This window comes from Sarcophilus harrisii, chromosome 1 (assembly GCF_902635505.1).
Source record: "Sarcophilus harrisii chromosome 1, mSarHar1.11, whole genome shotgun sequence".
NCBI lineage: Eukaryota > Metazoa > Chordata > Mammalia > Dasyuromorphia > Dasyuridae > Sarcophilus > Sarcophilus harrisii.
The window spans coordinates 686,935,469-686,947,557 of NC_045426.1; the positions used below are offsets into that span (position 1 = coordinate 686,935,469).

Sequence of the window (12,089 nt, forward strand, 5' to 3'; positions counted from 1 at the left end):
ATTAAGAGGAGTGGGGGGGGGGGGACTTCCTGTAGAAAATGTTAAGGAAACTAGTTAGTCAGTAAACGGGATAATAATGGGTGGTGGCTGTGAAGATCCATCGAGCTAATCGATATTAGTTTATAATTATTAGCTTTATTAACTATCTGTATACCTGAAGGCCCTCTTCCCCATTCCCATGTAGTCTTCAATTCAGCCACCGGGATCTCCTTGCTTAAGCCCAGAACTGTTTTTCCATCTCTTCCCAAAGGACCAAGTGGCTTCCTTCAAGTGCTGGCTAAAATTCCCAGTTCCACCAAAAGCCTTTGCATGAATCCCCTTCATTCTACTATCTTCCCTGGGGACGCTCTCCAGCCGATCCGATATTTGTCCATAGCATTTGCATTATTAGTTACCTGCCCCTTTAGAAGGCGAGCTCTGTTCTCCATTTTGCACTTAGCACGGCACCTGGAACAATGGGCGCCTAATAAGTGTTCACTGACTTTTTAAAGGCATGTGAGCCAGGTACCGTGCTGGCCTCGGGGATGGAAAGAAAGAAAAAACAAACAGCCCATTTTTTAGAAGGGACAATGGGTACACAGAGGACGCTTTTCGGTGGGGAGGAAACTCCTGCAAAAGGCGGTGCGAGAGCCCACTCTAAGAAAGCACGGGATTCTAAAAACCGGGGGGCAGGCACGAGGGACGGGCTGAGCCAAGGCTGGGAGCCTAGAGATGGGATATCCTGGGATAGATGTGGGAGGGGGGGCGGGATGCAGCCGGGAAGGGGAGGCTCCAGATGGTTTCCTAGGACTTTGCACCCAGGGGCCAACGGAACCCTCAGAAGTCCCCGCAGCCCTCGGCGGCGGCGCAGGCGTGCTGCCTGCTGCACACTCGTGACCCGACCACCAAACCCAGCAATGGGAAGCCAGTAGCTGCGCCCGCCCGCCCGGTGCATTCCGGGCTCTCTCTCCCGCGGCAGCCTCAGCCTCCGCCCCCGCCCGGCCGAATTCTCACCCCCCCCCCCTCCGCTCTCTGCCCCCGCCCCCGCCCTTCCCGGCCGAGCCTCCCTGCTCCGAACGCGATCGGCAACAATGTTTACGTTCCGGGGATTATGACGTCGCCGCCCTCCTCCTCCCCCCCCTCCCCAGTGAAAATGGTTTCCTAGGACTTTGCAAAACGGATCTCCCCAAAGTGTTGGTGCAAAAAACTTTGTAGATCTCGGCTGGGGCTTTTTTTTTTTTTTCGGCTTCTTTTTCTTTCAGATTCTGTTTTTGTTTTGTTTCCTTCGGTCCTTCTTCCTTCCCCCTCGGGGCCAAAATGCAGGGGGCAGGAGTGTTGCCAATTAATTGGTGAACTCTCCCAAAAAAAATGGAGGCAGAGAAAGGCTCTGGACGAAGATTGGTGTGTAGCTGGTTTTTTTTTTTTAATCTGTGTCTGTATATTATAGATCTCTAATTTTTCCTCCTCCTCCCCCCTCTCCTCTCCTGCGTTCTCTTTCCTTTCCGTGTGTTGAAGAGGACCGGAAAAGAAATAATAAATTGCATGCAAAAGGAAGCAGGCAGTTTACTCTTGGCCCCCCCCAGCTCAGACACTTAGGTGGGGAGGGCAGCTGGGGGAGGTGGCTGCCTGAGTGGGAACCGGGTGTGGGGGGCGATCGCTGGGGATTAGGACTCGCCAGCGTGGTGGTGATGGGGGGGGTGTGTGTGGGAGGGTTGTTGAGCTGGAGATGTGGGGAAAGGGGTGGGGGAATGTCCCTCCACGCCGCGTGCGTGTGTGTGTATGTGTGTGTGGTGGTGGGGGGAATGAGCAGTGGATGGAGGCAGCTGCTGGTGTGTTTGGGGTCCCCAGTGGGAGCTTTGTGAGCGGCTGGCCACCTTTCTCCAGTCCCTGTTCTCTCCCCCCCCCCTCTCATTCTTCGAGCGGGCGCAGACGAGCTCAATGTGCTGCAGCTGCCCGGTTCCCCGGAGGCCCTTGGGGGCACCTCGCTTCCCCATAACCAGATCTCCCTTTCTTCCACCCCGGTCCAGCGCCCAATGAGCCGCCGCCACCCGCTGCTACCGGGCCAGGCTTTACAAGCTCTCGGGGCCTACTCCCCCCTCCCGAGCAGCCCACCTTCTCCAGGCCCCTCACCTCCAACCCCCCTCGCGGCGCCCCCCAGCCCCGTCCGGCCGGAGCGCTTGGCTTTTCCTTGCCTGGAGAGCCCTCTTAGTTTACATAACCCGGGCTTGGCCCGCGGCTTCTACTGGTGGGGTGATGTCGCAGAGTAGGGGGACGCCCCCAAAGTAGTACGGGTGGGGCTAACTGCCCGAGGGTCCCATCGCTCTCGATTATCCGGCCGGGACTAATATGAAATGGCTGTGGGCGAGTTTTCCCTCCGGCTGGCTTTTCGAGGGGGGAGAACCCCCGGGCCCCCACCCTGATTGTAAAGGTGAATTCTCCTGGGGAGTCGGCCTGGGGGGGGGGGGGACGGTCACTGTGTAGGTGCCCTGCGTCTGCACCTGCCCGCTGGGTCGGGTTGCTGCGGGCTGGCAGACCCGAGGGACGCCCTCCCTGCACCCCGCAGTAACGCCGCGGGGTCTCTGGCTTGGGTCCCCGCAGCGTTCAATCAACCGTCAGGGGTATGACGAGAATGAGGATTCCTCGGACGTGGAGGAGATTGTGAGCGTCAGGGGCTTCAGCCTGGAGGAGAAATTACGCAGCCACCAGTATCGGGGGGACTTCGTGCGAGCCATGGACGGCAAAGGTGAGTCTGACCCCGCGTAGTCTGCCTCTCGTATTCATCCTGCCCGTCTTTGCTTGGCACTCGGGGGTCCCGGGCCGGCCGCTGCCGAGCAGCCCAGGCCGGCCCAGAACATCCCAGTCGGCGGTGCGCGCACGTGGGAAAGCTGTGGCTGGTTTGTATTTCGCGCTCCTGTCCCCCATTCCAGGGGATCCGGTGACGAAAGGAGGCTGAGCCGTGGGGGGGAGGGGGGAGGGTGTGGGCTGGGGGAAGGGTGACGGCCGGGGGTTAGGGGTGGGTAGCCCAGTGGGGCCTAGGCCGGATCTATGCCCGTCACCCGGGCACCCTGGTGCCCCTGGTCCCGAGCTGGGGAGGAGGGGGCCGCGCGCCTTGGACCAGGCCGTCTAGTCCGCTTAGTTGGGCCGTCTCCTCTGCCGATCTCCTGCGGGCTTCCCTGGCCGGCTGGTGCAATCCTGGCTTCGCCCTCAACCCCGAGCGCTCTCCGGGCCCCGCATTCCCTTGTCCCTCCTCTCTGCCCGTGTGTCCACCGGCAGCTTTTTCCTCCTTCCCAGCCCGAGATCCTAAGGGAGATAGGGCCCGAGCCCTCAAGGGCTAGAAGACATAAGCCGGCTTTGTGGGATTCCTTCCGGCCCCCGCACCTGAGCCTGGTCGCCTGGAAGTCGATCCAGACCGGGACAGCTCCCTGCGCCGGAACCCGGCGCCCTGTGCGCCTCTCGGCCGGTCCGAGACTGTTCGGGTACCCCCCTCAGCCCGCCCGGAGCCCAGCAGCAGAGGCTCAGCCAGTCTTTTTGCACATTTTTAGGGGGGGATTCTATGCCTTCGCACCCCCTGGTTTTATATCATAGCGTTTTCTTTCTGATTTGATTTTTTTACCTCTATTTATCAAAGAAAAAAAAAAAACAACCTTTTTCTTTTTCTACAGATAGCCTCCATTTCATTTTCTTTTGTCCCCTGTCTTTTAAACTAAATCCCTACGACTTTAGCTGCTGGCTCGTTTGCACGATTCCGCCTCCCTGTCCACTCTGGGAAAGGCTGAACCTCATCTTGCATTTGTCCTTAGAAGTTGTGTGTCGGGCCCCTGGGGCTGGGCCTAAGAGCTCGGGACTGGGAGGATTTTCTTCCCGGCCTTCCTGCCCATTGCACTTTCTCGTTAGTTCGCCACCCTTAACAAACCTTGGGGCGGGAGGGGGGAGGGGGCAGAGAAACAGGGAAGCTTCCTTTCCTCTTTTCCCGGGAGGATCTCCTAGCACCTCTGGAGCTTCTTTGAGGATGACCCCGAAGGCTGGCCTGGAGTCTTTGAATTGCTGACCTGGGGAGGTGTTGGGGGTGGGGGAGGACTCTTTTAACTGGCGCCACGGAGATCTCTCCCTTAAATCTATGGAGATTTCTTTCTGGAGCTGCCGTGACCTTGAGTAGGGGGGAGGCGGTGTCTTTCCAGGTGGGGTTGGGAATGGGAAAAAGAAACTCCGGGTCATTCGGTAGTTAAAGTCTTCTGACTCCCAATCCCGGCCTCTTTCAGCTGCATCTTGTTACCCTGAGCTTTGAGTTGTTAAAACTTTTGTACTGCCCTTCTTAATCCTGAATATTTGAGCCCTCGAGGCTCTGAAAATGGCCACCCTTTAGCTCTTTGCTAGTTCTCTGTTTTCTTTTTATCCTCTCTCTGAAAGTGGGCTTGTGTGGAGTTCCGGGTGACCTGCCCCCAGGGAAACTGCCCCTGGTATGGTTGGGAGAGTTGGGGGGAGGGGAGAGTGTGTGTCCCGGTCCTGAGGCTGAATCTTAGCTGAGACCTCTTCCATCTCACTGCACTCCGGGCCCCTGAACCGGAGAAAAGGGTTTATTCATCCGTCCCTAGGGCTGGGATGACCGGAGTGACATTTGCCTTGTGGGGATGGGCGTGTGTGGGGAGGGTGGGGGTGGGACCCGTTACCCTATCTCTTGCTTAAGACTTTTAGCCCTATCTTTCTGACTTGACTTCTCCCAGAAGTGTGACTGTGTTGGGTGTGGGGCTCAAAGGCAGGCACTCCTTAGTCTTTTTAGGAACAGTTCATTCATTGGGGAAAAAAAAAAAAACGAATTCAAAACCCTGTTCTCTGAAATTTGGGGGAGTGGGGAGGGGGTTTTAGAGGCGAGAAACCCAGATCAGCTTTGGGACGAGGAGAGGGATTACCTGCCACCTGTGGATTTTCAAAGACCTGAGACTTCTGGCTCCCTCTCCCTAAACTCTCTCGGCTTGCCCTCCCAAAGAACCCAATCCCCCCCAAACCTTTAGCCAGCCCTCTAGGTGGAAGGAAATACGTGATGGATGTAGCAGAATTGACACTGTCAAGACAACAGAATTGTACCTAAACTCCCTGGTTATTTTGGCACCAAATACATAGTTTCCAGGGAAACGGCTCACTTCCCCTCCCCTTCACTAGGCAGGCAATTACAATAAGGCCTTCAGAGATCTGGGGCTACAATGGGAGCCCTCCTCCGAGCTTTCTTCCCTATTCCGCACATCCATCCAGGTGTCAGGCTGGGCTGGGAAGGGCTTCTCTAGAAGCTTGGGTCTGAGGCTCCACCCTGATATCGGTCATAGCTCTAGGCTCCCTTCCTCCCCCTCCCCCCACTTCAGGGTGTTTCTGGACTAGTTCTGACCAGTGGGTTTAGGAATGACTGAGTAGGAAGAGAGGCAGTCTGGGCTCTGCTTATCTGGGCTGTTTCTTCAGGCAACAGCCCTCTCCCCTCTGATGCCCCAGAATTCCTTGGTTTATCCAGCTGGGAAATCGGCTTGGAGCTGGAAGAAACCTTGAAGGTTCTTAGGAGCATAGATTTTAGATTGAGAAGAGACCTTGAAGGTAGATGTTATTATTCATCCCCAGTTTACATTTGAGGAAACTGAGGCAGACAGCAGTTAAGTGACTTTGCCCTGGGTCACAGAGCTAAGTTTCTCAGTTGGGTTTTGAACTTGGGCCTGCTCCTAGTTGTCCCTGTGACACTTAGCTATGTTTTTTTTTTTCTTTATTGCTGAGGCAACTGGGGTTAAGTGATTCACTCAGGATCACACAGCTAAGTGGTTAAGTGTCTGAGGTCAGATTTGAACTCGGGTCCTTCCGACTTCAGGGCTAGTGCTCTGTCCATTGCACCACCTCGCTGCCCCCTTATCTGTGTTTCTTAAAGGCCTTTTGTGTACTAAGCACTGTGATAGGTTCTTGGGCTGCCAATACAACACGGAAAAAGAATCCTTATTCTCCAGAAACTTTTCATCCTCCAGGGGGAATGTAACCTGTCAACCGAGAATTATGAGGAGGAAGGAGGGAGCCCTAAGGATTATGGGGATTGGGAAAGGCTTCCGGTAGGAAGTAGCACATAAATTCTGCCTTGAAGGGATCTAGGGATTATAAGAGGCAGATGTGTAGAGGGGGTGCGTTTTGATCATGGGGACCAGCCTGTGCTGATGAGGTACAGAGCCTAGAGACGGCCATGTAGCCTAATTGCCTCCTTTTCCCTAAAAGGAAACTGAGGCACAGGGAGGCAAAGCAGCTCAAATCTCACTGGGGGGGTGGGGGTCTATGGCAGAATGGAAATTTCCTTCATTCCTTTGTGTATTGATCGATTTGCTTTAATCCAAATGTTCAGATTTCAACTTTGAGTACGTACAGAGAGAAGCCTTGAGAGTGCCTTTGGTCTTCCCAAACCCCGATGGACTAGGAATTAAGTAAGTCTATGTTACGTGTTTTCTCCCTCCCTCTGCATCTTCCCGGCTGCCAAGTTTTCTGACACTGGGCGAAAGGACTGAATGGGGTTGGCCCTTTTGAAAAGGAGCTGGCCCAAGCACAGCAGTGATCTCTAGTCGAGCTGCATTTTCTTAAGTACTGTTCAGTTTGCAGCCTCTCCCTCAGACCTCCTTCCATTGTGTCTCTTTCTATATTCCTATATCTGTTCATGTTATTTTTCTCATTGGACTGGAAGATACCTGGAAGGCCTGACTGGCTGGTGTGGATCATCCCCAGGGGTCCCTTTGAGATAATCCCCAAAACAGGGCTTTCCTAGGACAGAAACCGAGCTCCATGTCCAGATGTGGACGTGCGCTTGCCCCCTTGGGACCCCCCTCACCTTATATCCTGAGGAATATTCCGAGTTTACCTTTCTCTCTCTGGGTTGCTTGCTAGGGGGCTTGTTTTCCTGTCTCCCTCTCTCAGCTTGCCTCCTCTCCCCCCTGCCTCCAACTCCCCCCTTACATTCTTTCACGTTGAGATCTGTCAAAACCCAGAAAGAGAGAGGGAGGGAGGTGAGAGCAGCTGGATGTCTGGGCTGGGAAAGTGCAGGGTGGAAGAACTGGTTTCTGCCTTTGGAGAACGGACAGAGGGAGGAGGCTCCAATCCCATCATTCATGTCTCTCGTGTCCAGCATCAGAAGTGCTCTGAGCCCTGATCCTTAATTCTGGGGAGTTCGGACTCAAATCAGCCAGGTCACTATTTATTCTTCATTAGCACGGGGCAACTTTTTAACGCTGTTTAAGTTGCCTCAAAGGTGCGAACTTACATCCGCAACAGGAATGGCCTCATTCAGGAGAGTTTCCCCATGTCAGTGAAATCACAGAACCAGTCTAATTAATACTGCCACAACCATTATGGTTTAATGATGACAAATCCCTTTGAAGATGTGCTCTCCCCTTCCCCCTCCCAGTAACCTCTCTGGCTCAGCAAGTGGCCTGGTGGGAATTAGGGGATGGGAGTGAGGAGAGGAAGTCCCAGGGGAGAAACATGTACAAGAGATCTGTGAAGCCCCAAGGGAAATCAGGTATTTGAGCTCCCTTTCCCCCACCCCCACCCCCTAGTATGTCTCTGATCCAGATCTAACTTGTGGCTTCTGTCAATTAGTCATGAATCGGCAAGTCTTTATTAAGTGCTTGCTGTGTACTAGACACTGGGTTCAGTGCTGAGGATATATAGTCAAACACTACAGTCCTTCCCCTCACGTAGCTTACATTCTAAAGAGACAACATCTGTGTATACATATGTGTATAGCAGGGGTCCTCAAACTACAGCCTGCGGGCAGATGCGGCAGCTGAGGACGTTTATCCCCCTCACCCAGGGTTATGAAGTTTCTTTATTTAAAGGCCCACAAAACAAAGTTTTTGTTTTTACTCTAGTCCGGCCCTCCAACAGTCTGAGGGACAGTGAACTGGCCCCCTATCTGAAAAGTTTGAGGACCTCTGGTGTATATGATATATATAATATGTGTATATAATATATATATAAAGTATATGTGTGCATTTTATATATATTATAGGTATATTCAAGACAGGTACAGTATAACTTGGGAATCAAGGGAGAGAGTGGAAAGACTCCTCCAGAGTTTGTAGTTCAAGTATAATTCAATTCAGTAAATATTGATTAAGTGCCTGCTGTATGCTGAGCTGTGGGGATATATAAAGTAGCAAAAGACAGGCTTGCCCTCAGGGAGTTACAACCTAAATTAGGAGTCAGCTGAGTCCTGAAAGAAACTAGGAACTTTTAAGAGATGGAATTGAGAAGTGAGAGCTTTCCAGTACAAAGATTGAGGTGGGAGATGGGAGTATCTTGTATGGGGAACAGTCAGTCTTTCCAAGTTTCCTTCCACAGTTTAAGTCAGTGATTCTCAAAGTGTAAACCTTTCCAAGGGTCCTTGAGGTCAAGATTCTTTTTCTAACTAAAACATTTTTAGTTCTAATATGTTGAATATTGGAAATATAATTCTCAAAGTATAAACCTTTCCAAGGGTCTTGGAGGTCAAGACTCTTTATAAACAATAAGACATTTTTAGTACTAAAATGATAAATATTGAGAGATATAATCTGTGTAAACAAACCGTTTTTAGAAGGTCTCCAATAATGTAAGTAATGTTCTTAAGACCAAAAAAAAATTGAGAAGTGCTGCTCTAGGTCTATGATTTCTGTGATTTCTGCCTTCTCCCTCCTTTTTCTACAGTGGGGCAGAGGTGGGAAGTTGGTCATTTTTCTTCTGGATTTGGCCATAGCAGATCAGGTAATTGATGGAGAGGAAAGAGTAGCCCAGGGATGGGCTGCCTGGAAAAGAGAGCAGCTAAGGAAGGGTGTTAGTAGCAGGAAGTAGTTTAGGCCCTTAAGTTCAAGATTGGCACTTTCGGGGGCCTGCTCCTTTCCCATTCATTGACTGGTTGCACTATTTAGAACACCAGGAGCTGCTCAGAAAATTGCTTCCTTCCAAACTCTCCTTGTGCCTAGGCCAGACTCCATCCCAAAGACTGTGTTCAGTTCTAGGCGCCCTCCCGATTTAAGAAGGACATTGACAAAGTGGAAAATGTCCAGAAGATAGTCAAAGGTCCCACATAAATTGGAGGAACTATAGGTTTTTAACCTTGAAAAGACTTAGGGTGAGAAGTGCTGTTTTTGTTGTCAATACTGAGATTTGAAATATGGCTCTAATTTTAACTGACCATGTGACCGTGGGCAAATCCCTCACCTATCTGGGCCTTAGTTCCCTCATCTATAAAGGAAGGAGTTGGACACAATGGCCTCTAAGGTCTCTTCTAGCTTAAATTTGATCTTATGATCTGTCTCTGATATTAACTATGTGATCTTTGGGAAAAACACGTGACCTGCGTTTCCTCATCTGAAAATTGAGGAGGTCGGAATAGATCACCAACGTCAAGCTCAAGTGTCCCAACCCCTGCATATTGGCTTAGAAAACCACATATTAGCATCGTCTGTGTTCTCTCATATTTTTTATTATTTATTTTGTTAACCATCTCCCAGTCACATCTTCCTCTGGTTGCTGGTTCTCCGGAATGCTTGGTTCCATGACTTGGGGCTCTTCAAGCTTTCTGTCTGTGATCTTGTAAGCTCTCAAGTCCTGCTACAATGGGCTGTTGGGTAGAGAACCTGAGAACTCAGTGGGTTTCTGGAAGTAATGAATAGAATCCGCCTAGACCAGTTTTAGGTTAGACTTGAGGAAAAACTGTCTGAAAATGAGAAGTGTCTACATGTGGAATGAATGGGTCCTTGTGGGAGATCATTCATTTCTCCCTCACTGGAGATCACTAGGCAGAAGTGGGATGGCTGTGGGACAGGTGGGGATTCCTTTCAGGATTGAGCTGGAGTTCAAGGACCCCTGAGGTTCCTTCTAGCTCTGAACCTCTGATTCCTGGGCTCTGTTTACTTAGTTTCTTATCTGGTGTCTTTTGTCACCTCCAGGATGCCCGACCCTGATTTTACCGTCCGGGATGTCAAACTCCTAGTGGGTAAGTGACTGGCTTTTTCCTTTTTCTTTTCTGGAAAAAATTAAAAAATGATAAAAGCCCTTTGGTGACTTGGCTAGGCACGGGGTCCCCTGGGAGGTGGTGGGGAAGAAATGGTTGGTCACTTACAATCTAGCTGGTAAGGGCAGAGGGAACTGAAGGGAACGCTCGGCCCTTGGTCCTGTGGATATTGCCGCCATCTTTTTCCAAGAGACAGTTGGATGGGGGCTGACACCAGCCTCAGGAAAAATTGAACTGGAGTATGGCTTGAATGTTGCAGAATGAAGTAGAAATCTTCTTCCGTGTCCAGTAGAATAATGGCAACAGGAAGAGGCCAGGGCTAAAAGGGGCCCTTAGAACTCAGAGTGTCAGAGTTAAAAGGGATTGTGTCAGAGGTAGGAGAGACCTTAAACCAGGAAATTGTCAGGGCTGGAGGGGTCTCAGGATTGTTTGGGGCCTTAGGACATAGAATATCAGGCTTGAGAGAATCGTGGGAATACAGAATGTCAGGCTTGGGAGAGGCCCTAGAATAGAGATGTCAGTGCTTTCTAACCACACACTTACTTTTTAGAGAGGAGGAGTCGGCCATAGTGCTGAGACCAGAATCTAGCCCAAGGTTCTCCCTCTCTCTTCCTAGGATGTTCTAGCTCATCCACTGTGAGCCTTCCAGGACATAGGGGCAATACAGATGGGTTCTTGAATCCTGGGAAAGTGACTTTTTTCTCCCTTGAGGCTGCGCACTTTCCGGGTTCAGGAAGCTCGTCTCTCTTTTTCTCAATTTCTTTGAGTGCCCACTACTCGGATTGGCCCTTGGCCGGGTAGATGCTCCCAAAAGGGCATTGGCTTGGATTAAGGTTCTTGACAAGTTGTGGGCTTTGCCTGGATCCCAGGGAGCTCTCGGGCCTTCTTAGAAACTGATTCTTGTTCTGCCAGAAGTAGATAGTCCAACAGAAAGGGAAGATGAGTGAATATCTGTGTTCTAGATGTACGTATTATGGGAGACCATTCCAAATACAGAAGTGCCCAGGAATTTGTGGACTTTACAGCAGCAGGCAGATTTAGATTAATTCGAGAAGACATGGAAGAGATTTTGAGCTTTGTCAAGGACCAGAGTTTTGTGAAATGATCAAGGGGAAAGAGGCAGTTTGAGGGCTGAAGGTGGAAGAGAAGGAGAGTTTCCTAAAGGAATAAGGGCACTCATAGCTAATGACATCAGTTGGAAGGGATTAAAATGGAATCATGCTTTAAAATTTCCTTCCTTCCTTCCTTCCTTCCTTCCTTCCTTCCTTCCTTCCTTCCTTCCTTCCTTCCTTCCCTCCCTCCCTCCCTCCCTCCCTCCTTCCTTCCTTCCCTCCCTCCCTTCCTCCCTTCTTCCTTTTTTCCTTCCTTCCCCCCTCCCTCCCTTCCTCCCTTCTTTTTTCTTTCCTTCCTCCTTCTTTCCTTTCTTCCTGCCTTTTGCATTTTCTCTCCCTCTCACTGTCTTTCCAAATTGAACAATTAAAAAAATATTAAGCAAAACCCTTACAACAAACATTCATGGTCTAGCAAAACAGATTGCCACATTGACCATGCCCCCAAATGTATGGCTCCTTCTGCGTTTTACATTCATTTTCTCTTGGATGAGAAATGGATCTCATGTTTCGACTTCATTTTTCTGGACTTGGTTTCTCTTTGCACCGATTGGCTTTGCAGAGTTTCTTAAAGTGGTTTTTCTCTGTGATTGTTGTCATTATGAGACTGGTTCTCTTGCTTCTGCTCACTTCCATCTGCATCAGATCCTCAAGGACTTCCCAGTTTCCTCTGAAATTATCCTTTTGGTTATTTTTTAAGGCTCAGTAGTGTTGTTCCATCCCTGTTGTTTTCCCCATCCCTCAACAGGTGTTTCCAGTTTGGGGCTACTACTAAAAGAGCCATCATAAATGTTTTTGTAACTGCATGAAATTTTCAGTTCCACAATCATTCAGTCAACAAGTGTTTATTTAGCCCTGACAATGTGTCGGGCACTTGGCTAAGCTCTGAGAAAACAAAGAAAAATCTAAATCAGTCTTTGCTTTCGAGGAGTTTACATCGGATTGGGGAAGGTAACAAGCCCATAGGTGTGAGTGAGTGTGTGTGTGTGTGTGTGTGTGTG

At 50.5% G+C, this 12,089-nt stretch overlaps 1 protein-coding gene across 1 annotated transcript in view; it reads left to right on the forward strand.

Annotated features, from left to right (window-relative positions):
• The first annotated feature begins 1,040 nt into the window (after nucleotides 1-1,040).
• Nucleotides 1,041-12,089, forward strand: part of KDM2B (lysine demethylase 2B) — a 134,078-nt gene continuing 123,029 nt past the window's right edge. Inside the window, exons 1-4 of the mRNA XM_031948530.1 lie at nucleotides 1,041-1,380; nucleotides 2,578-2,722; nucleotides 6,338-6,416; nucleotides 9,915-9,961. Coding sequence (XP_031804390.1) covers nucleotides 1,348-1,380; nucleotides 2,578-2,722; nucleotides 6,338-6,416; nucleotides 9,915-9,961 — 304 coding nt within the window. The 5' untranslated portion in view covers nucleotides 1,041-1,347. The remainder of the gene's footprint in view (nucleotides 1,381-2,577; nucleotides 2,723-6,337; nucleotides 6,417-9,914; nucleotides 9,962-12,089) is intronic.